This window comes from Neltuma alba, unplaced genomic scaffold (genome assembly GCF_004799145.2).
Source record: "Neltuma alba isolate B1F8T4 unplaced genomic scaffold, ASM479914v2 tig00012011_pilon, whole genome shotgun sequence".
NCBI classification, from domain to species: domain Eukaryota; kingdom Viridiplantae; phylum Streptophyta; class Magnoliopsida; order Fabales; family Fabaceae; genus Neltuma; species Neltuma alba.
In genome coordinates this window covers 140,484-162,285 of record NW_021636582.1, presented here as the reverse complement: position 1 = coordinate 162,285, position 21,802 = coordinate 140,484, and the positions used below count along the sequence as shown (strand labels likewise).

The following is a 21,802-nucleotide window of genomic DNA, read 5'->3' as shown; positions in this document are numbered from 1 at the left end:
AAAGTACTAAAATTGGTTCCAAGACGAAAGATCATTTTATATTTTAAGAATTAATTCACTACTCATCGCAGTGATGAGTACCATCATGCTCATTGTTGCAGTGAAATTTAAATAATTTAAAATTAGTTTTAATAATTTAGATTTAAAATTGAACTAGTAAATTTTAAATAAAAAATATTTTTAAAAAAACTTATAATTAAAAGAGTATATTTATTTTGAATTATGCATCTATTAAAATAAAAATATTTTTTTAAAAAAATTAAAAATTAAAAATTAAATCTTTACTGTTTATATAAAATTTAAATAGTTAAAATTTGAGGAGTATCATGTTACTCACCACTCTATTCCTTCACGGACGAGTGATGCAAAATAGAATTGCGCTCCTCAGCTTTTGTCAAATAGTCTCGTGTGATTACCTGTGGAGCTGTTTCCTAATTTTGTTCGCCCACTTTTCCATTTTTTATCATCAACCCCTATTGAGCAAAGAATCAGAAAAAATGACTCCCAGTCTCCCAGAGACTCATTAATTTCAACCCATCTGATTACTGTAATTACCAAAATTTTACAAAATAAACATCACTCGTTCTAATTTTTCTCGAACATGCAAATAATTATTTAAAATGATTAGTTCGAGCAGAAATTGACATCAAAGAGAGACATCCATATAAACTCCGAGCGGTAGAAATAGAAACTTTGCAGACATCTGATTCATGTCCTTTATTTTTGTAGTGTCATGCCACAAATATTTCACTCGAAGGTGACCGCTATGGGGATGCGCACGGTGTGTTTATCAGAGATCCACGTGAGTTGCCCCTGGGAAAACCCTAAATCTTCTCTAAATTTTTTAGGTAGCGGAGTAAAATCGACTGAATATGCAACCCGCTGATTCAACCCTGTGAATTTTATCTGGCGAGGGTTCACGTTCATCACAACTCCCTCAGGCACGTCAAGTTCCAAATTGTAAACAGAATTTTCAGATCCAACATTTGTTACCGTTCTGGTGTAAGTCTGCGAAGAAGACCCCAGTTGAATAGAAAATGAGGGATAATTTAGCTCTGCTTCCGTTATGCTTTTAATCTCCAAGCACGTCACTTTCCTTTGCAAAATAACTCCAACTTGTCTGTCTGTGTAGCCCAACCCACATAAATATGAAACGTAATCTTCTGGGTGGATATCATAAACAAGACCAGGATCGTTTGCTTTGATCGGGTTCACATGTCCTGCACCAGTTGCAAAAACATTTGCAGGTTGAAGCCTTTCGTCCAATATGGGTTTTCCTCCTAGGTTAACTGTCTCAGCAGTGGTCATAATTGCTGACTTAATGGCTGCAGGAGACCAATCTGGGTGCGAGCATTTGAGCAGAGCGGCAATGCCACTGAGGTGAGGGCAAGACATTGAAGTACCAGAAATGATCATGAATGGTGTCGTAGAGTTGTCCACAGACACAGGCCATGCAGCTAGGATGTTCAATCCTGGTCCTATAATGTCTGGTTTAAGAATGCCGGGGCTTGTAAAGCTTGGACCTCTCGAAGAAAATGAGGTAACTGCTGGAGCCAGCGGATTCCCTATCACTGTTCCGTTGAATAAGATTGTTGCTGTAGGTGTGGTCGTTGAGTTTATGTAATTTTTAATAGCCAACCCATCCTTGTAGCTCACGTGTGTAGCAGGAAGAACATGCACATCAGCAATGGGATTAAACGCCTCATCTTCACTGTTCATAAGGATCATGGCGGCTCCACCGGCATTTTTAACTTCTTGCCCTTTGTCGACTCTTGCAATGTGACCACCTTGCTCGCATAACACAACCTTTCCCTTAACATCCACGTTCTGTAACGATCCAGGGGCACAAAATGTTGATGATTCGTTCCCGTTTGCACCAGCATATACAAGAGGCAATGGCGTTGAAGGAAAGTCCTTTGGCTGGAACACAGATTGCCCCTCGTATTGTGCACCACTTCCAAGGTTCGCTACTGCTACGATTTTTCTGTCTGTGGAACTTGCACCAACGGTTAGAATCCATGGGGCTTCATTGGACAAAGTGGTATTTTCAGGACCAGTGTTACCAGCTGAACAGGCTACAAAAACCCCCTGTTGAACTGCACTGAAAGCACCAAGGGCTATTGAGTCATGGAAGAAAGGAGACGAGAGACCACCAATTGACAGAGAAAGAACATCCACACCATCTTCAACGGCAGCGTCCATTGCAGCTAGGATTGCACCTTCGGAACAACCATGTAATTCGCACACTTTGTACATTGCCAAGTGCGCTTTGGGTGCCATACCAACTGCTATGCCCTTAGCGTTGTCGAAAACACTGGCGTTTTGGACGAATCTTCCGGCGGCTGTGCTGGCTGTGTGAGTTCCATGACCCACTTGATCAAACGGTGGGTCTACGGGTAAAGTTGAGTTTTTGACGAAGTTTCTTGCACCGATGAGCTTGTTATTACAAGTCCTCTCTCCGTTGAATTCGCAGAAGCCTTTCCATTTTGCCGGTGGAGGCGGCATTCCTTCGCCGCAGAAGGAAGGGTGGTAGGGTTGTATGCCGGTGTCCAAAAGTCCGATTATGATGCCTTCGCCGAAACTGGAGTCTTCCCACAATCCGAGTCCTTGTTGCAACCCTAAGAAGCTTGGCGTATGAGTTGTGTGCAAAGAGTATATCTCTTCGGGTTTTGCTGACATAATCTCTTCCTTTTCTTCCAGAGCTTTCGCTTCTTCTGGAGTTAACATGGCAGCAAATCCAGAAACAACATTTTTGTATGAGAAAACCATGCGCTGTTGGTTCTGAGTTTGTGCAGTGGCGGGCAGTAATGAGTGGTACCAGTTATGTAACTCCTCGTACCGAAGGGAAGCAACATCGTCAGACTTTTTAACGTGAACAATGTAAGTCTGCAAGTTGCTTCCAAGTTCTGGATTTTGAGTGGCTGAAGAGGTAGGACTCACTATAAGCATGGAAATGAGACCAAGAAGAAATGCAAGCTTCATCTTGGTTGACGCTCTTTGCTTGGCTTTCTCCATGCTCTAACATACGCTATATATGTATATATATATATGCATATGTGTGTTTGTGTATGTATATGTGGGTGTCTTTTATATTCAAAGAGCAACATAGGTTTTCACAATAGGGGATCTCCCATCGGTAAGTAAAGACGCCGTTCTTATCAATGTCCAGCTGCTTTGTGCCTCTATAGGCTCTATAGGAATTATCAAAGTTTTAAGTAAATTAAGCCGCGTTTGCATGGTAATACTCGCTCTATACATACCATGCCGGTATAGAACATTAAAACTTTTCACTCGGTGTAAGGCTAGCTATAGGAATTTATGGCAAAGAGAAATCATATTTATGAACATCACTTTGTTTACTATTCTGAAATGAGATCAAAGAAAATCTCTTACTTTCCAAAATATGCAGTTTAAATTTATATAATGAATCAGTTTCAACACTCATCATTTTAATGAACACCTTAAACTCATTATATCTGAATCATTCATATATCATTTGGATAATTCAGATTTAATTTTTTTATTTTTATTTATTCAAAATAATTATTTTAATATGTATATAATCTAAAATAGAGATAATCTTTTAACTATCATTCTTTAGAAAAAATAATTTTTTCTATTTAAAAATAATTAATTAAAGATTTTAAACCTGAACTATTTAAATCAGATATAAACAGTCTAGATTTGATGAATTTAGGGTATTAATCAAAATGATGAGTATTGATATATCCATCTCTCATGGAGGGCCTTTGTGATAAAAACCAAAGCGTAATACGTCATACCTGTGTACAAGAAACAGAGGTTCTACCTTATGCTCAACTTATTATTAAGACATTCTCATGTTCAAATCTACGCCTCTCAGAAGCGTAAAGAATCGTACGAACCTAATTTTCGGAGTTGCTTTCATTTTTCAATTGGATATATATACTTTTATGAATGTATTTAGATTTAGGTTTATGGTGTTTGAATTAGTTTATTTTAAATGATTTTGTACTCTAGGAAGTAAGTATTTAAAATTTTGGATGAAATACTGTCTTATAAAATACAAAAAAAGAAGAAGATTTAAGTGATTATATTTCATTATACATAACTAATCATAGAAGTTATTATATGAGTTTATTTTATATAACTAATAGTAGGTTTGTTGTTGTTGCATGGAGTACGTACGAGAAATGATTCATATTGCTTCTAGTTCATAGACAGTCTTGTTGAAATTTTCATATACAATATAAATATAAAGTTTAATTTAGACATCATTTTTCTTTTTTGTGTGTAATGCACGAAAAGGGATCATAACTTTAAAAGTTTTAAGGGATTGTACTCATTTGTTTTTCATATACTGATTGAATTTCATACATTTATATGTTCGATTACTAGCCAGTTTCATGTTAGTTAATTTATGAAAGGAAATAATAAAGTTCCAATATTGGTTTTCACGTCTCTAGTTAGGAGGACAGTCAAAAATTGAAAACAGAAGCATAGACTGATTATGTGCTCGATGCGGACAGAGTTTGGAATAAGACACACTGCTAAACCAATTTGAAAAAGAAAAAATGATAAAAAAAAAAGAAGAAGCTAAACATTACTAAATGCTAAATAAAGAAGTCAACAAAAATTTGTTATTATTTGCAAATATGTGTTGTTACCAAAACTGATTTGAAATTTAGTGTTTATTTAGTTTCTTGTTTTGAGCACAATTTTTGGTTTTTAAAAACAGAAAAACAAAAAAACTTTTTTGGCAATTTGTTTTTAGCTGATTGTTTTAAAAAAACAAAAAAACAAAAATATATTTTTAAAAACTGAAAAACTAAAACAACTTATACGTGTTTTTTGTTTTTGTTTTTCCATTTTTTATTTTTTTGTTTTGAAAAATTAGAGAAATCTTCTTCTTTTCTCTTCTACTACTTACTACTTATCACTACCTGTGATAACTACTACTTGTCAAAGTATAATTTTTTATATATTTTTTTCAAATATGATTCTTTAAAAATTATTTTCCAAACAAATTTTTTTGTTTTTTGTTTCCAAAACTTGTTCTTAAAAACAATTTTGTAAAATTGTTTTGAGAATAAGAAAACAAAGAACAAAAACAAACAGGCCCTTAGTAATTTTCAACTTCCTTTTTTTTTTCCTTTTTTTTTTTTTTAACATGTAAAGGCAAGCCGAAGCTTGAGGAAAATAACGCCTTAAAAGGCTACACAAACAAACAACAGAACAGTCATGTTAACATCTTGTCTTCCAGGAATATTCCTTTGCAACCGTTAGGCACCTCCCTTTTTTTTTTTTTTCCTTTGAAAAAGCAGAAAACGTCAAAAAAAAAGTCTTCGGTGTTTCGCTCTAGGTTAGGTAACACAATCGTAATTTTAGTATTTTACAAATAAACGAATTTATAACGGCATATACAATTAAACATCTTCATTTACGCATGACCAAATCAAAAAACTCGAATATAATTCTTATTATTGTTTTTGTCAATTTGACATGAAAATAAAGGCGAATTAATTTTCGGTTTCAAGTAATAATAAAAATATATGCTTTTCAATGGTTAGGTTTTTGCAACTGAAATTGATTTTCAAGAAATAAAAATAGCAAACGAAACAGAATATATAATTTATATACACGCACATATAAACCAAACGCATATAACACTAGAGTGACCCACATGCGCGTATAAAGGGCCCGTTTGGATGAGCGATTGGAAAAGCTGCTTATTGGAAAAGCAGCTTATGGATAAGTGAAATGGGATATAAGCTAAATTGAATAAGCTGAATTGTGTTTGGATTGGAGTTCAGAAAAGCCCGTTTGCAAAAGTGAAATGGATAAAAAGCTGTTTGGATTATGGTTGAGTAAAAGTAAGTTTGGTTGTAAAATGACTAAAATAGGTATGAGTTTTAATAAATAGTAAAAAATAGGAAAAAAATAATTTCACATAATACAATGGAATTAAAATAATTTAATATGAATAAGTGAATTAAATTTTTAAAATTTAGAGTAATCTAAAAAATTATTTTAAATATAAAGTGAAAGAAGGAAAAAATTGAATAGAGATAATATAATGATGAAGTAAAATTTATTTAGTGAATTAGAATTACGAACTGTAGAGAAATCATAAAAAATATTTAAGAAACAAAGTGCAACATGATAAAAAAAAACATAATACAATAAATTTAAATTAATTTAATACGAAGAAGTCAACTAAACATAATTTAAATGGATAACAAAGTTTTGAACTCCAATTGACAAAATAAAATAAAATAATATTACATAATTAATTATTTGATAAACTATGAACGATTTGGTCTCTGATTGCATCACGAACACGATTCATATGCGATGAAGACTGTGATGTAACGTTTGAAGGCGATGGTTGACTAGCTTCAGCCTGATCATGTTCGGCCACTATATTATCATTTTCAGCTTGTTCAAAAAGGGAGTCGGAGCTTGAATGCCTCCTTATAAGGTTATGAATGGCCATTGTTGCACAAACTAAGTATACTTGTGTTTGGAAGTCGTAACTACGCATGTTTCGTAAGATGTGAAATCTATTCTTCCAAACACCAAAAGTTCTTTCTATTGTGCACCTTAAACTGGAATGATAGTAATTGAAGGCTTCATTGATATTTCGAAATCCTACTTGTCGTCGGAAGTCCGGAAGGTGGTAGCGCTCAGATCTGTATGGACCTAGATATCCATTTGGTGTTGGATATCCCGCATCAACCAAGTAATATTTCCCTAATGATTCATGAAACAATTAGAGAGATTGTGAAAAGAAAAAAAAATGATGTTCCAACCCGGCCTTGTAAATGATGTTCCTTGACGTTCTTTGTGCACAATTTGCTCAACACAAACATCGATTAGAATTTTCGTCGTATACGAATCCCAACTCGCTTTTTCTTTATCGTTATCCATTTCTAAGTGGAAAATAATATAGATCAGACTAACAGAACCAAACAAAGCACAAAAAATGTTCAAATTCAAGCTACATTATGTAAGAAATAAGTTCTACCCAGATAAAAAAAATTGTTCTTGCATATTCTTCTCATCTAAAATTAATAAGAAATCCCAAGACATTAGATCTATGCATATAATCATTGCATATAATCCTTATATTCTCCTTATAAACGTATAAGAGTAATCAATAATTTTTCCCTAAAATATCCTTCACCCTTAATAATCTAATTGATAAGAATATGATAGGTAATAATTGAAGGCAAAAAAAAAAAAGAATACTTAGGTCAAATTACTTAAATTGGTTAAAAATGTTTTATTGATGTGTAAATTAGAAGAAAACTTATCATAAACTAATAAGAACCGGATCATTTGACAACATTAATTGATATGGAATGTATTTTGGCTCATTCTTCCTGTCGCCTACAACACTCATTTGCAGGTAGCAATTACATCTGTGCCAGATTTAGCCCAAAACTCAGATCTAAAAATCAACAAATGTCAAGCATTCATCACAAAAAATTATTCATCACCGAAACACACCACAAAACCAGGCCAAGAAGAAAAAAATAACACAGCACGGTGGTTCGATCAGTCAATCTATTAGCTCACACCAGATCAACAAACACACACCCTCCACATGCTTTGATTAATACCGTATCCTACATTCACCGAAAAGCAATACAACACGAATCGGTCAACCTGGCTCAGAGCAGATCAATCGAAGTTTGGCAGAGGTAGATCAGGCTCAGATCTTCGACGCACACCTGAGATGGACCAGCTGACGGCGGCGACAGAGTTCACGGCAAGTGTCGGTGGTTCTGGGGACGGAGGATGAGGGGAGGCAGCTCGCGTGAAGGACCAGCCTTTCGGTCACTCGAAGCCACACCCAACATGAGGACCTCACGGCGGAGACGCGACGCAGCTCACGGCAACTCTCGGTGGTTCTGGGGACGGACGATGAGGGGAGGCAGCTCGCGTGAAGGACCAGGCTTTCGGTCACTCGAAGCCACACCCAACACGAGGACCTCACGGCGGAGACGCGGCGCAGCTCACGGCAACTCTCGGTGGTCGGACGACAAGGCGACGGAGGAGGCAGGATGAGGGTCGCCGGTCGGGTAGAAGGGAGAGCAGATGGGAAAGAAGAAAAGAAAGAACGAAGGCTCCAGGAGACGAAGAAAGACCGAAGACTTGAGGAAAAAAAATTGAGGACCGGCTGATAGGATCCAACGGTAAAAAGTAAGAGCTTATGATTCAATAAGCCATAAAAATTGGCTTGGGCCAGAACGTGCGTTGAGGAGCTTAAAATTCATAAGCCACTTTTTTTTCCAAGCCCATCCAAACAGCATCTGAATTCCAATCGGGCTTATGCTGACTTTAAGCTGCTTATAAGCCCCTCAGAAGCCCAACCAAACAGACCCAAAATTATTAGGGGAAAACAGCTTTTTTAGTTAGATAGTTTCAAAGTTACAGCTGTCAATAAGTATAGGGAAAAATTGGAATTCAAGTCAAAAAAACCGTATACGTTTATCAGGGGATCTGCAGCTTAAAGATGTTTGATCGAGAAAGAAACCTGGGGCTGAAATTGTATATATCATGGGTCATCGTGGGGAGGAAATCAAAGTTACATGAGAAAGTGCTTATGAGCTAGCTCGTTTGGAAGGATTGATGGCCTAAGCAGAAACAAAAAAGAAAAAAAAATTCCATCTGAATTCAAAAGTTCATGAAAATTCACGATGACTATCAGCCATGCAAGAGAGATAATCAAATATTTAAAGCATCGCATCGCCGCGAGAGGCACTGGGATGAATATATGGAGCCATTTGACTCCTTTATTTCGCCAGTAAGATGGTGTGCCTTCAACCATTGGCTTTCATCACTGGAAAATGACAGATACGGGGATTCTAACAGTGTGTTGTTTGGAAACCCACGAGAGGGAACCCTGGGCAATGGAATGATTGCCCCTGTTTTCTTTGATTTGTGGGATGAACTCAACCGAGAAAGTAGCCTTCTGGTATACCTCTGAGAAGGTTATCTGAGTTGGGTTTACGCTCATACCTAACGCCAGGGGCACCTCAAGCTTCAGTGAGTAAGTTGAATTGGCGGGTCCAACATTAGTCACTGTCCTGGTGTAGTACTGTGAAGTAGATCCCATAAGAATAGAAAATGAGGGATAGTTGAGTTGTGCTTCTGGTATGCTTCTGATCTCCGAGCATCTCACTTTCTTCTGCACAATCATGGTAATTTGCCCATCTGTGTAACCTAAACCACACAAGTAAGGAACGTAATCATCAGGATGGGTGTCATAAACAAGCCCCGGATCACTTGCTTTATTCGGATTAACATGTCCAGCACCAGTGGCGAAGATGTCAGCAGGAAGAAGCCTTTCATCCAGAATCGGCTGGCCTGCTAGATTTAAGGTATTAGCAGTGGTCATGATTGCCGACTTTATGGCTGCCGGAGACCATTCAGGGTGAGCGCTTCTGAGCAGAGCAGCAATGCCGCTGAGATGAGGGCAAGACATTGAGGTACCAGAAACAACGTTGTACGCGGGTATTTTGTTGTCTACAGACACACCCCATGCTGCGAGAATGTTCACACCGGGACCAATTATGTCAGGTTTAAGAATGCCGATGCTTGCCAGGCTTGGACCTCTGGATGAAAAGGAAGCTACGGCTGGAGTGAGTGAATCCCCAATTATAGTTCCTTTAAATAAGATTGTTGCTGTTGGTGTGCTGGTCGAATTAATGTATTCCTTGATCACTAATCCAGCAGCGTAACTCACATGAACTGCAGGGAGAACATGAGCGTCAGAGAAGGTGTTGAAACCAACGGGCTGTTTGTTTATAAGGATCATGGCAGCCCCACCGGCATCCTTCACTGTTTGTCCTTTTATAATTGTGGAAATATCGCCACCAAGCTCACATAAAACAATCTTTCCCTTAACATCCATGTTCTTCAAGGAACCTGGGGAGCACCAGACAGAGGACTGGTTTCCACTGGAACCTGAATACACAAGAGGCAATAACTTAGAAGAAAAGTTTTTCGGTTGGAATAAAGTTTGGCCGTCATATTCTGCTCCGTTCCCAAGCCTTGCCATTGCTTTGATTGTTCTATCAATGGTGCTTGCGCCTACTGTGAGAATCCACGGAGCCTCATTGGACAGAGTAGCATAGTTGGGGCCAGAGTTAGCGGCCGAGCAACTAACAAAAATGCCCTTTTGAACAGCGGTAAATGCACCTATTGCAATCGGATCATCGAAGAAAGGAAGGGAGCCCAAGCCAAGTGACAGAGAAAGCACGTCCACGCCATCTTCAATGGCAACATCCATTGCAGCTAACATTGCACTCTCGGGACACCTTGTGTCGTCGCAAACTTTGTACATTGCCACGTGAGCTTTAGGTGCCATGCTAGCTGCTGTGCCTTGAGCATTTCCAAAAACGTTGGCGTCCTCCACAAAGTTTCCGGCGGCTTCGCCGGCTGTGTGGGTTCCATGAAACAAGTTTTCAAAGGGAGGTTCTTGCTTTGCATTTTTCACTAAATTCCTCGCCCCGATAAGCTTGTTGTTACAAGTCCTCTGTCCGTTGAATTCACAGTAGCCCTTCCACTTTGAAGGGGGTGGCGGCATGCCTTTGTCGGAGAAGGAAGGATGGAGTGGGTATATTCCGGAGTCTATAACCCCAATTATGACGCCTTCACCAAAGTTGGACTCTTTCCACAGCCCCGATCCCTTTCTCAAACCCAGGAAGGTTGGGGTGTGGGTAGTGTGCAGAGAAAGTGTCCTTTCGGGACGAGCCGACACAATTTCGTCCTTCTCTTGCAGAGCCTTGGCTTCTTCCTCTGTCAATCTCACAGCAAATCCCGACACAGCATTTCGATAGGAGAAAACCATGCGATCCTTGAACGAGGCTTCTGTGGTAGTTGGCAGAAACGATTGGTACCAGTTATGCAGCTCTTCGGATTGAGGAGAAGCGATACCATCGGGCTTTTTGACACGAACGACGTAGGTTTGCAGCTTTCCCTGCTCTTGGCTTTCAGAATTTGAAGCTGGAAAGACGCTGAGCAGGCAAAGCAGACCAGTAAGCAATGCAAGCCTCGTCATTGCGAGAATGCCTAGCTCTGCTTAGAGACGAAGTCCTCAAATTGGACTGCCTTGAATTTGTGTGACTTGCCATGCACGAATATATAGCACAAAACGTAGAGGTCAAGTACTGCTCACATTGCTCTTCACGACGGGGACTTGCAAATTGATATATGCGGGCCAAGGGCGGCTTGTTTCTTGTTCGTAGCTTTTTGTTAAATATTTATATTTAACATAATGTTAAGGTAAAATGAATACCTTATATTGAGCCACTCGCATAAGAGTGCCCACTTGACGCACGTCGTGCAATAACATTATTCCTACATGAATCATTGCCACGTGTTCATACTACACGTACATCCATTACGGAAATGCTCTTCATGAACTAAAAAAAAAGAAAGAATTAAGTCATACTATCTCTGGTCCTAATTATAAGAGTTAGTTGACTAATTTAAAAAGATTAAGAAAATAAGTTAAGTTAGTTATTTATAATAAAAGGTATTTGGATGAAACCAAATCATGGTTTGGAGAATAGATTTTGGAAAGAATAGATTTTGTGAAAAAAAATGATTCTTAGAAGTGAGAGTGTCTGGATAATTATTATCAGAAACACTTTTTATATACACAAATTACTAAAAAAAGTATAAATTAATATGATAATTACATAAAAGATGGATTTTATGATATATTTTTATTTGAAGAAATAAAATTGTTAATAATATATTTTTTACCAACATAGGTAATAATACATAAGATAATATAATTAATAAATAATTAATATCTGTATATATTTATAAGATATAAGATGAAATATGTTTATAAAAAAATAATTGAGGGATGTTAAAGTCGTATTATTATTGAGATTTATTCTAACAGGTAGAATCATACTCTCCAATTTGAGTCAGAAACATAATGGATTCACTTCTTCTGAAACCAGAGTTTTGGGCTCCAAAACCATGGTTTCGGATTATTTCTCCAAAATTGATGCTGTTTGAGTAACATCCCACACAAATTATGGTTTTGCCTTCCAAACCATGATTTTGAGAGACACCCAAACATGTCCTAAATAGGTGTTGTCTTTTCTAAAATATCATTACTATTCAAGTGTGTTGGCTAGAACTACCCTTATTAGAAGGACTATTTTTTAAAAAAAACATAAATATTAAAGACAAAGAAGATTGGGGTCTTATGTCTAGGACCAAAATAAAAATCAAATAAGATTTTATACTAAGAACAACAGGATGTAATATATTAGACATGGATTTTTGAATAATTGGTTATAACGTCCCTTGTTATGCGCGGGGGAAGAATAAATAATTTTATGCTTCCCCTACCAGAGCTTGGTCAGTGAGAATTCATCATGCATTGAGTATGGTGATCAGTTTAACCAGGCCAGGACTCAAATTGTAGCATACTGCGCGCGCGCGCGCACTCATATAAATAGTTGATAACTAATGAGCTTCCTTTTATCTTTCCTGCTATATTATTTTCTATACGATAGCATCGGCTAATTTATATGTAGTTTTTATTAATACTGTCATAAATTAAGAAAAGTTCATTATGTGTCCTGTCTTTGCATCTCCTACCTAGTAAAGCTCCGTGCAACGTACATGGAAGACATTCTTGTAATCACTTTTAAATAAGTTATAATTGTAAGTAAATTCCATGAAAAACATAGCCTGCATGTTGTTGGATATTTCAATACTTCGCCATATATAAACATTAAGGTGTATGCACTAAACAAATCGTACATGTGCAATAAAAAAATAAAATTAAAATAAATTATTAAAAACTTTTCCGCACACGACATTTTGATTTAATTTGTGTTGGTTGCAAGTCTCCCATATACAATAAGAATTAGGATTTTCAAATCCTTTTTGCTGCATACATGGAATACACCTACGCATATTGACTATGTATAAATAGAGATACAGGTAAAAGTATAACCCAACATTGCGTTGACTTTGACTTCATAGAAATGGCTTTTATACATGTTAAAATGCTGTAAGTCTGTAGCCTTGAATCATATTGAGATGGTGATCGATGTAGCCATGTCCAAGAAATGGGGGGAAAAAAATACTCCTCCGGTCCTAAATATAATACCCTTATACTAGTGTGTATAAGGGTCTTATATTTAGGACCGGAGGAGTAGCTTCATAATTCTAACATTGATAACATCATTACTTTAATCTCATATCTTCACAACCATAGAACATATCATTCCATGCATAGGCCAAGTGATTCATCAATATTTCTAAATGGAAGTCATCATGCATCGATGAAATCCATATTCCTATCTTGCTGGCACTCTATATCAAAGAAAAAGTATATGCTTGTATATAGATGTTTACGTTTGGGGGGGGGGGGGGAACAAAGTGCTAAATGAGCCGATTGGCATCTATAGACGGATCGTTTTTAAAGTCAATCTTAATTCGACTCAATTTTATAAATTTGTATAGTGTGCTTCTAATAGAATAAAATTATAGTCTAAGGTTTGGCCGGTAAGAATAGGGGTGGAGTGAGATGGAGGTAATGGCCAGATGTTCGAGGGATTAAACTCTATATGATATGACTAAAAATATATTATAGTTTATATAAATTTCAAAAAAAAAAAAGAATTAAAACAGAATCATATAGAAACCTCATGTGTATACTTAAATTGATAAAAACTCAAAAGCCATGCACATATATGGACGTATAATTACCAAGTATGGTATGGGGAAAAACGGAATTTTAGTCAAATATAATTACTAATTTTTTTAACCATCTCAGTCAAATTATTAATTGCTACTACTAGGTCTAATTAATTTGTTCCCTTGGAATGCTCACTTCTCCGGGTCGTCATCAGCTTAAAGAAGATCGGGAAACAAAATTTGGGCAGAAATCAAATTTCATGGGTAATCGGAGAGAGGATTGATGGTTAGTTCAGAAACTCATAAAAGAAAATAATCCCATCAGAAGTTCATGAAAATTGATCACGATGATCATCAGCCATCTGACTGGAACAAAATGAACAGTAGCGAAATATTCTAACATTAAAAGTAGAAATATTTATCCCACAGATGCCAAGAGCCTTGGAATGAGTACAAGGTGGTGTGACGTTCATCATGTGAAAAGGACAGATATGGGGATTCTAACAGTGTGTTGTTTAGAAACCCACGAGAGGGAACCCCGGGCAAAGGAATGGTTGCCTCTGTTTTCTTTTATTTGAGGGATGAACTCAACCGAGAAAGTAGCCTTCTGGTATACCTCTGAGAAGGTTATCTGAGTTGGGTTTACGCTCATACCTAACGCCAGGGGCACCTCAAGCTTCAGTGAGTAAGTTGAATTGGCGGGTCCAACATTAGTCACTGTTCTTGTATAGTACTGTGAAGTAGATCCCATAATAATAGAAAATGAGGGATAGTTTAGTTGTGCTTCTGGCATGCTTTTGCTTTCCGAGCATCTCACTTTCTTCTGCGCAATCATGGCAATTTGTCTATCTGTGTAACCTAAACCACACAAGTAAGGAATGTAATCATCAGGATGGATGTCATAAACAAGCACCGGATCACTTGCTTTATTCGGATTAACATGTCCAGCACCAGTGGCGAAGATGTCAGCAGGAAGAAGCCTTTCATAGAATCGGCTGGCCTGCTGGATTTAAAGCATTAGCAGTGGTCATGATTGCCGACTTTATGGCTGCCGGATACCATTCAGCGTGAGCGCTTTTGAGCAGAGCAGCAATGCAGCTGAGATGAGGGCAAGACATTGAGGTACCAGAAACAACGTTGTACGTGGGTATTTTGTTGTCTACAGACACACCTCATGCTGCGAGAATGTTCACACCGGGACCAATTATGTCAGGTTTAAGAATGCCGATGCTTGCCAGGCTTTGACCTCTGGATGAAAAGGAAGCTACGACTGGAGTGAGTGAATCCCCAATTATAGTTCCTTCGAATAAGATTGTTGCTGTGGGTGCGTTGGTTGAATTAATATATTCCTTGATTGCTAACCCAGAAGCGTAACTCACGTGAACCGCCGGGAGCACATGAGCTTCAGAAAAGGTGGTAAAACCAGAGGACTGTTGGTTTATAAGGATCATGGCAGCTTCTCCGGAATCCTTCACTGTTTGTCCTTTAGTAATTCTGGAAATATTGCCACCAAGCTCACATAAAACAACCTTTCCCTTAACATCCACATTACTCAAGGAACCTGGGGAGCACCGGGCAGAGGACTGGTTTCCTTGGAACCTGCATGCACTAGAGGCAATAATTTGGAAGAGAGGTTTTTCGGTTGGAACAAAGTTTGGCCGTCATGCCCCATTTCCAAGCCTAGCGGTTGCTTTGATTGTTCTGTCAATGGTGCTTGCGCCTACTGTGAGAATCCACGGAGACTCATTGGACAGAGTACCATAGTCGGGGCCAGAGTTAGCGGCCGAGCAACTAACAAAAATGCCCTTTTGAACCGCGGTAAATGCACCTAATGCAATTGGGTCGTCGAAGAAAGGAAGGGAGCCCAAGCCAAGTGATAGGGAAAGCACGTCCAATGGCAATGTCCATTGCAGCTAACATTGCACTTTCGGGACAATCCACCATTTCGTCGCAGACTTTGTACGTTGCCACGTGAGCTTTAGGTGCCATGCCAGCTGCTGTGCCTTGAGCATTTCCAAAAACCTTAGCGCCCTCCACAAAGTTTCCGGCGGCTTCGCAGGCTGTGTGGGTTCCATGAAACAAGTTTTCAAATGGAGGTTGTTGTTTTGCAGTCTTCACTAAATTCCTCGCCCCGATAAGCTTGTTGTTACAAGTCCTCTGTCCGTTGAATTCACAGTAGCCTTTCCATTTTGAAGGGGGTCGCGGCATGCCTTTGTCAGAGAGGGAAGGATGGAATGGGTATATTCCGGTGTCTATAACCCCAATTATGACGCCTTCACCAAAGTTGGACTCTTTCCACAGCCCCGATCCCTTTCTCAAACGCAGGAAGGTTAGGGTGTGGGTAGTGTGCAGAGAAAGGGTCCTTTCGGGACGAGCCGACACAATTTCATCCTTCTCTTGCAGATCCTTGGCTTCTTCCTCTGTCAATCTCACAGCAAATCCAGACACAGCATTTCGATAGGAGAAAACCATGCGATCCTTGAACGAGGCTTCTGTGGTAGTTGGCAGAAACGATTGGTACCAGCTGTGCAGCTCTTCGGATTGCAGAGAGGCGATACCATCAGTTTGTTTGACATGAACAATGTAGGTTTGCAGCTTGCCCTGCCCTTCGCTTTTAGACTCTGAAGCCGGAAAGACGCTGAGCATGCAAAGCAGAGTAATAAGCAATAGAGGCCTCGTCAATGAGACAATATGCTTAAAGAAAAACAAGCGGGCTTCGATTGCTTGAGTCGGTATGCCTTGCCCTGCAAGTATATATGTGTGTGTGTGTGTGTGTCGCGCTCGCGCTGGTAGGTCCCATGCATTCCAGCTCCTCCGTAAAATATTCTGCTCGTCACTTTCCATCTATGTCTCACGTTTTCGATCCTAGAAGAGATATATTTATTCGGGTGTCAACGACGAACATCATAACTCCTCACGACTGGGTCCTGCAGTATGCGGGCCTTGGGCGGCTCCCCCCCCCCGGGGGGTCCTTGTTGATAGTTAATTGTTAATGATTATTTAGTTATTATTATTAACCAAAATAATGGACGCATCACATAAAGTTTAAATATTAAGCTACTCTTCGGCCAACAAAAAAAATATTAAGCTACTGGCAATGCATGGAAATGCCCGCCTTCGGGCCGCGACTCGATTACTATAGAATCATCGCCGCACGTTCACACCATCCTGCACGTCCATCTATTACGGCAATTCATAATCTGTGGTTCCTAATTTTTGAACGGGAGCATTTATGTCCAAATAAATTATAGAGTAAGACTAAAATAAATAAGAGAATTGAAGTGGAGGGATTAATAAATAACCAACCAATAAGCTTTGATGCCCTTGGATGGACCTGATAATGGGCTGGGCCTGTAGAAATGGCAAAACATGGGCTAGAATTTCCTACAATACGGGCTGTATGCTGTGATGCGGGCTGAGGCAAGAACTACGTGTTCGCTGAACCATGGCCTGTCTCCTGAGAATCCAACAACAATATCAGTTTTTTTTAATCAAAAAGCAGAGTCTTCTACCAAAAACGGGGCACAATTAAGCTTGAAAATTACACTACGCGCAAAAGAGAGCGGCTAATTTGCTTCCACTTTGTCTTCACGGAGACGAACGTAAAACCCAGTTGGGATGTTCCTAAATAAATTACGTCTTCACCAATGCTTGGATTTAAGAAAGGCTGATGCTTCAAAATTTATCCCTATATTTTGTTATTTTCTGGCACGGGTTCAAATCCGCTGCCTTCATAAAATTAATTGCATGTAATATATTTAAAGAGAAGAATTAGAAAATTATAATGAGCGGTATGATTACAAAACTTTAACCTGACATAAACCTGGGCTAACATTAATACTCCTCCGATCCTTAATATAAGACTCATTTAACTAATTTGATTAGATTAAGGAAGTTAGGTAAGTTAGTTAATTATAAGAAAAGTGACACATTTTTCCTAAAACACCATAATCATCTTTCTTAATACCCCTCTCCCTCTTTTACTTGATTATAGTTGAGGGAGTATTCATAGGGGTAATTTATAGAAAATTGATAAATATGAGAAATGACTCTTATATTTAAGACCAAAACCAACTCAAGAATTAAGTCCTATATTAAGGACCGGAGGAGTACATTATTTTCAAAATCTCAAATTAAAAATTACTTTTAAAATGTGTTGTTAAATATAATAAACAAAACTAATTTAGAATTTTAAAATTCTAGAAGTATTTGTAAAACTTTTATGGCAAATAAAAATTAAGAATATAAAATTAGATATAGTGGTGGTTGGCCCCAAAAAAAAAAAAAAGCTACGTTGTGGAAGGGATGGATGGTTCCAGAAGGAAGTGGCGAGCAGGTGAGTCCGCGCGCGGAAAGCTATCGACTTATGAGAGTGCATGACTCAAATCGATCCGATGGAAGAATTATAATTACGCGAAAATGGCATTCTTAAGGTCAGTCGCAACAACCACGACTGCCATAGCTGCTTCTGCAATTCCTGCAGCTTTCGCCTTTTCAGCTCTTTCATCATCGCCATCCTCTTCCTCCCAATCTCCCAAAGTCCCACACCTTCCCTTCCTCTCCATTTCTCAATCGCTCAACCCAAACCGCTTCGGTCTTCTCAGGACATTTGCTAACCCCGGCCCAGCTCTCCACATGGACGCCCCAACCTCTCAACACAGCCCTTCTTCTCAGGTTCGCCATCATCTATATCGAACTTTTGTCTTCTTATATTGATTCGCCTATAGTCTGAACTATTTTATTGTTATTTCCTCTTTCTCTTGATAGGCCGATGCTGTTTTGCCGGATTTACTGGTACGTTTGACAATTTAGTCTGAAAGCACTTGTCTCCTTTTCTTTTATATTTGGATTGGATGGAATCCTCCTCATGCCTTTTGTTGCTTCGCTGGGCTTTTAGTTGTTAGTTTGCTCAGCTTTAGCTAAATCTGCTCCTGGTGTGTTCTGCAGTTCCATATTTTAAAATCTGTACCACTTCCACACTTGTGTAGTATGTTGGAGTGAAATGTCTAAATACCGCTGGAGATAATTCAGATTTAATAATTCGAAGGTTATCTTTATTGAGATTCCAAGCATATCATCGTTTGAAGGCTTAGAATTTTTGTTATATTGGAGTGTTATCTCTTTATGCCATTATTTCTAGGAGTTTAAATTACAGTTGATCTCTATTGCATAGTAATACGCATAAAAGGGAGGGGGACTGCCCCAGGGTGTAAGTCCCTGTTTTCTTGTTCATTCAAGGATCTCGTTCTCTTGCTCTATCAAATTCTCAGTTTTGTAAATGTTGTCAAGAAACTCTTTTGCAACAAAAATGACTTGCTGATCATCTGGTGCTTTAATGTTTTATGGTTAATTTGGTGCCAGACGGAATACATGGTGGATATGAAATGTGAAGGCTGTGTTAATGCGGTCAAGAATAAACTACAGTCAGTAAATGGTAGGCTTTCTGATGTATCGTTCTAAGTGACCTGTTTAGCATTTTTAATTCCAATGATAGGTTGTTTCCTTTGTTATTCGTTCTGTCACATTTACCAGGAGTGAAGAACGTTGAAGTGGATCTGAGTAATCAGGTTGTTAGGATTCTTGGTTCCACACCAGTGAAGACGATGACTGAAGCTTTGGAACAGACTGGCAGAAGAGCCCGATTGATTGGACAAGGGGTGCCTGAAGGTTGGCCTGTTAAATTCTCGATGTTATTGTATGCCTATTAGTTGCCAATTTGATAATATTTTTCTTTTAGAGTGATAATTTTCTGTATGATCTTATTTTGTTAAGTATATACATCACATTAGATTGTAAAAGCACCAGTTTGAAGGCTTGGGCAATCGTTAGATATGCAGGGTTACCCTTGCTCAAGGTCCTGGAAGAATACGAGGAGCATCATAATTAGGCTCCTGGGTGGTATGATATAAATGCCACGGACCCACCACTAAAAGAACCTTTCTTGGTCAACATCCAGCTTACTAGCCAAATTAATTTGTTATCTGCTTTAGTAGTTTTTTGCCAAGCAAAATTTAATTTGATCATAAATGTCATGAATTCACATAACCGTGTTATCCTGACTCATTAGCTATACTATTACTATGCATTAACCTGGTGCTATGCTGTAGCAGCTTGTTTGCATATTTTCCTTGTTCTTTTGTCTCTAATATGGCATAACATGAAATGTGACTTCATCAACAAGAAAACAACATTTGCCATGGAAGGTTGGTTCACTTAGCAAGTATATGACTCGTACTCTAAAAGGGTGTGGGTTTAAATCCTATTGTTGATGTGAGAATTGTTGAAGGTTGGTTTGCATAAACCTCTGTAATAACTTTTTATGCCATGGGACCTGTTCTGATCTTAGTGAGCTCTTGTGCTACAACTCACCTAAATTTTCTCTTACCCAAAAGTGGGGTAAAAGAACTAGATATTGGATATCGCTATATTTTTGCAACAATCTTCAAAAGTCATTGATTGCATAGCAATGCACATGTCGCTCAAACCCAGTTTGATTGTCAGCGATATATTGCTACTTATATTTTTCTAGGTTTTGATCATCTCATGAGTGTAGTTCTCATAAACAACTCTTCTACTTCAGACTTTTTAATTTCTGCTGCTGTTTCCGAGTTCAAGGGCCCCAATATTTTTGGAGTTGTTCGCCTGGCTCAAGTAAACATGGAATTGGCCAGGATTGAAGCCAGTTTCAGTGGGTTGTCGCCTGGAAAGCATGGTTGGTCGATTAATGAGTTTGGAGATCTGACTAGAGGTGCAGCGAGCACTGGGAGAGTGTTCAATCCGACTAATGAGGAAATCAACAAACAGGTTTGCTTCTCCAGACATTTTTTGTAGTTTTATTGTTCCGTACCTTTCATGTAAAACTTTTATCTAAATGAATTTATGACTGATATTGCTACATGGTGCTAACTAGAATGATCAAATTAGTGAATTAAACGAGATGAATCCGGATGTGTAATAGGGTGATGTGGCTATGTTTGCTGATCGAATCTGTTTAAAATTCCTGTAAAATGTGTGATATGCCTGTAATATGCTGTTGCTAAAACCTTTTTCTTTGAAGCCATTCTGATCAAGTTGGGAGATGGTTGAGAGGATACATACACAGACTGATAGGTTTTATTCCTTCAGTTACAAAACCATTTTTTCCTGACTCAATGCCCCCGGGTGCTCGTTGACAGATGCATGATGTACTTTCATGAGAAATATAGCCTATTGATATAATTGCACTTTTTTCTTCCTTGCGTTCTTTCTTTCTTTTCAGTTGAATAACCTGGACTGAATACGTTCATCTTAGGACATTAATTTCCCTTGTCCTTCAATTGCATTTGCAGCCACTTGGTGACCTGGGAACACTAGATGCTAATGAAAAGGGTGAGGCGCACTTCTCTGGGGTCAAAGAAAAACTGAGGGTGGCTGATCTTATTGGTCGATCTGTGGTGATATATGCAACTGAAGGTAAAACAGACAGCGGTATAGATGCTGCGGTGGTTGCCAGAAGTGCAGGTGTTGGTGAAAACTATAAAAAACTTTGTACGTGTGATGGCACCACTATCTGGGAGGCAAGTGATAGAGATTTTGCTACGAGCAAGGTCTAATAAACTCAGAAGTATGTATCAAAATCAGTTGTAATTTAGATTGGCACTCGTGTATTAAACAAGTAAGACCGAATCTTTAAATTTACCTGAGTCAGGGAAGCCAAATCAACAAGTGAATTGTTCTTGCTCAGGCACCTAATTGGGCGATTCTTATTGTTGCTAGTGTGGTTTCTGTATTTGAGGGATCCATAGCCTGCCGCATTATTTTAAGCCCTTTAGTGACCTACCTTCTAATGAAGAACAAAAGCCCAAAATTGGTACGAAACGAAAGAAGTGATCCATCTACAATGGAAGTCAAACCTTATCCGCAGTGGGTATGTGCTTGGGCTCTAATTAGGGTTGTGCAACACGTCTGTTGGCTTGTCATACTCGATCCTGCCACCTGAGCTAGCCTCTGGTTGCTGCACACTCCTAACAAATACTTTCTCTAGTTTTAAATATAAAATTTATTTACACTACAAAATGAGTTTTATATTAAAGGTTGAAGAAATATTTCATTTAGTTTTATTAATTACCTCGTTCTGAGGTTAGGGCAGGCTTCATCATCC

At 38.4% G+C, this 21,802-nt stretch overlaps 3 protein-coding genes and 1 pseudogene across 3 annotated transcripts; 1 reads left to right on the top strand and 3 right to left on the bottom strand.

The window, feature by feature from the left end:
• Positions 1–747: 747 nt before the first annotated feature.
• On the bottom strand, positions 748–3,015 carry LOC114721110 (subtilisin-like protease SBT1.2). The gene has a single exon (XM_028906919.1). The coding sequence runs from the start codon at positions 3,013–3,015 to the stop codon at positions 748–750; it is 2,268 nt and encodes a 755-aa protein (XP_028762752.1).
• Positions 3,016–8,824: 5,809 nt separating this feature from the next.
• Positions 8,825–11,050, bottom strand: LOC114721103 (subtilisin-like protease SBT1.2). Its single transcript, XM_028906914.1, has one exon. It carries the CDS (start codon positions 11,048–11,050, stop codon positions 8,825–8,827), a length of 2,226 nt encoding a protein of 741 aa, XP_028762747.1.
• Positions 11,051–14,134: 3,084 nt separating this feature from the next.
• On the bottom strand, positions 14,135–16,506 carry LOC114721102 (subtilisin-like protease SBT1.7; annotated as a pseudogene).
• Positions 16,507–17,971: 1,465 nt separating this feature from the next.
• On the top strand, positions 17,972–21,476 carry LOC114721132 (copper chaperone for superoxide dismutase, chloroplastic/cytosolic). Its single transcript, XM_028906953.1, has 6 exons — positions 17,972–18,336; positions 18,430–18,456; positions 19,024–19,096; positions 19,195–19,329; positions 20,243–20,466; positions 20,991–21,476. The coding sequence occupies exons 1-6, from the start codon at positions 18,082–18,084 to the stop codon at positions 21,252–21,254; spliced, it is 978 nt and encodes a 325-aa protein (XP_028762786.1). The 5' UTR covers positions 17,972–18,081; the 3' UTR covers positions 21,255–21,476.
• The last annotated feature ends 326 nt before the right edge of the window (positions 21,477–21,802 follow it).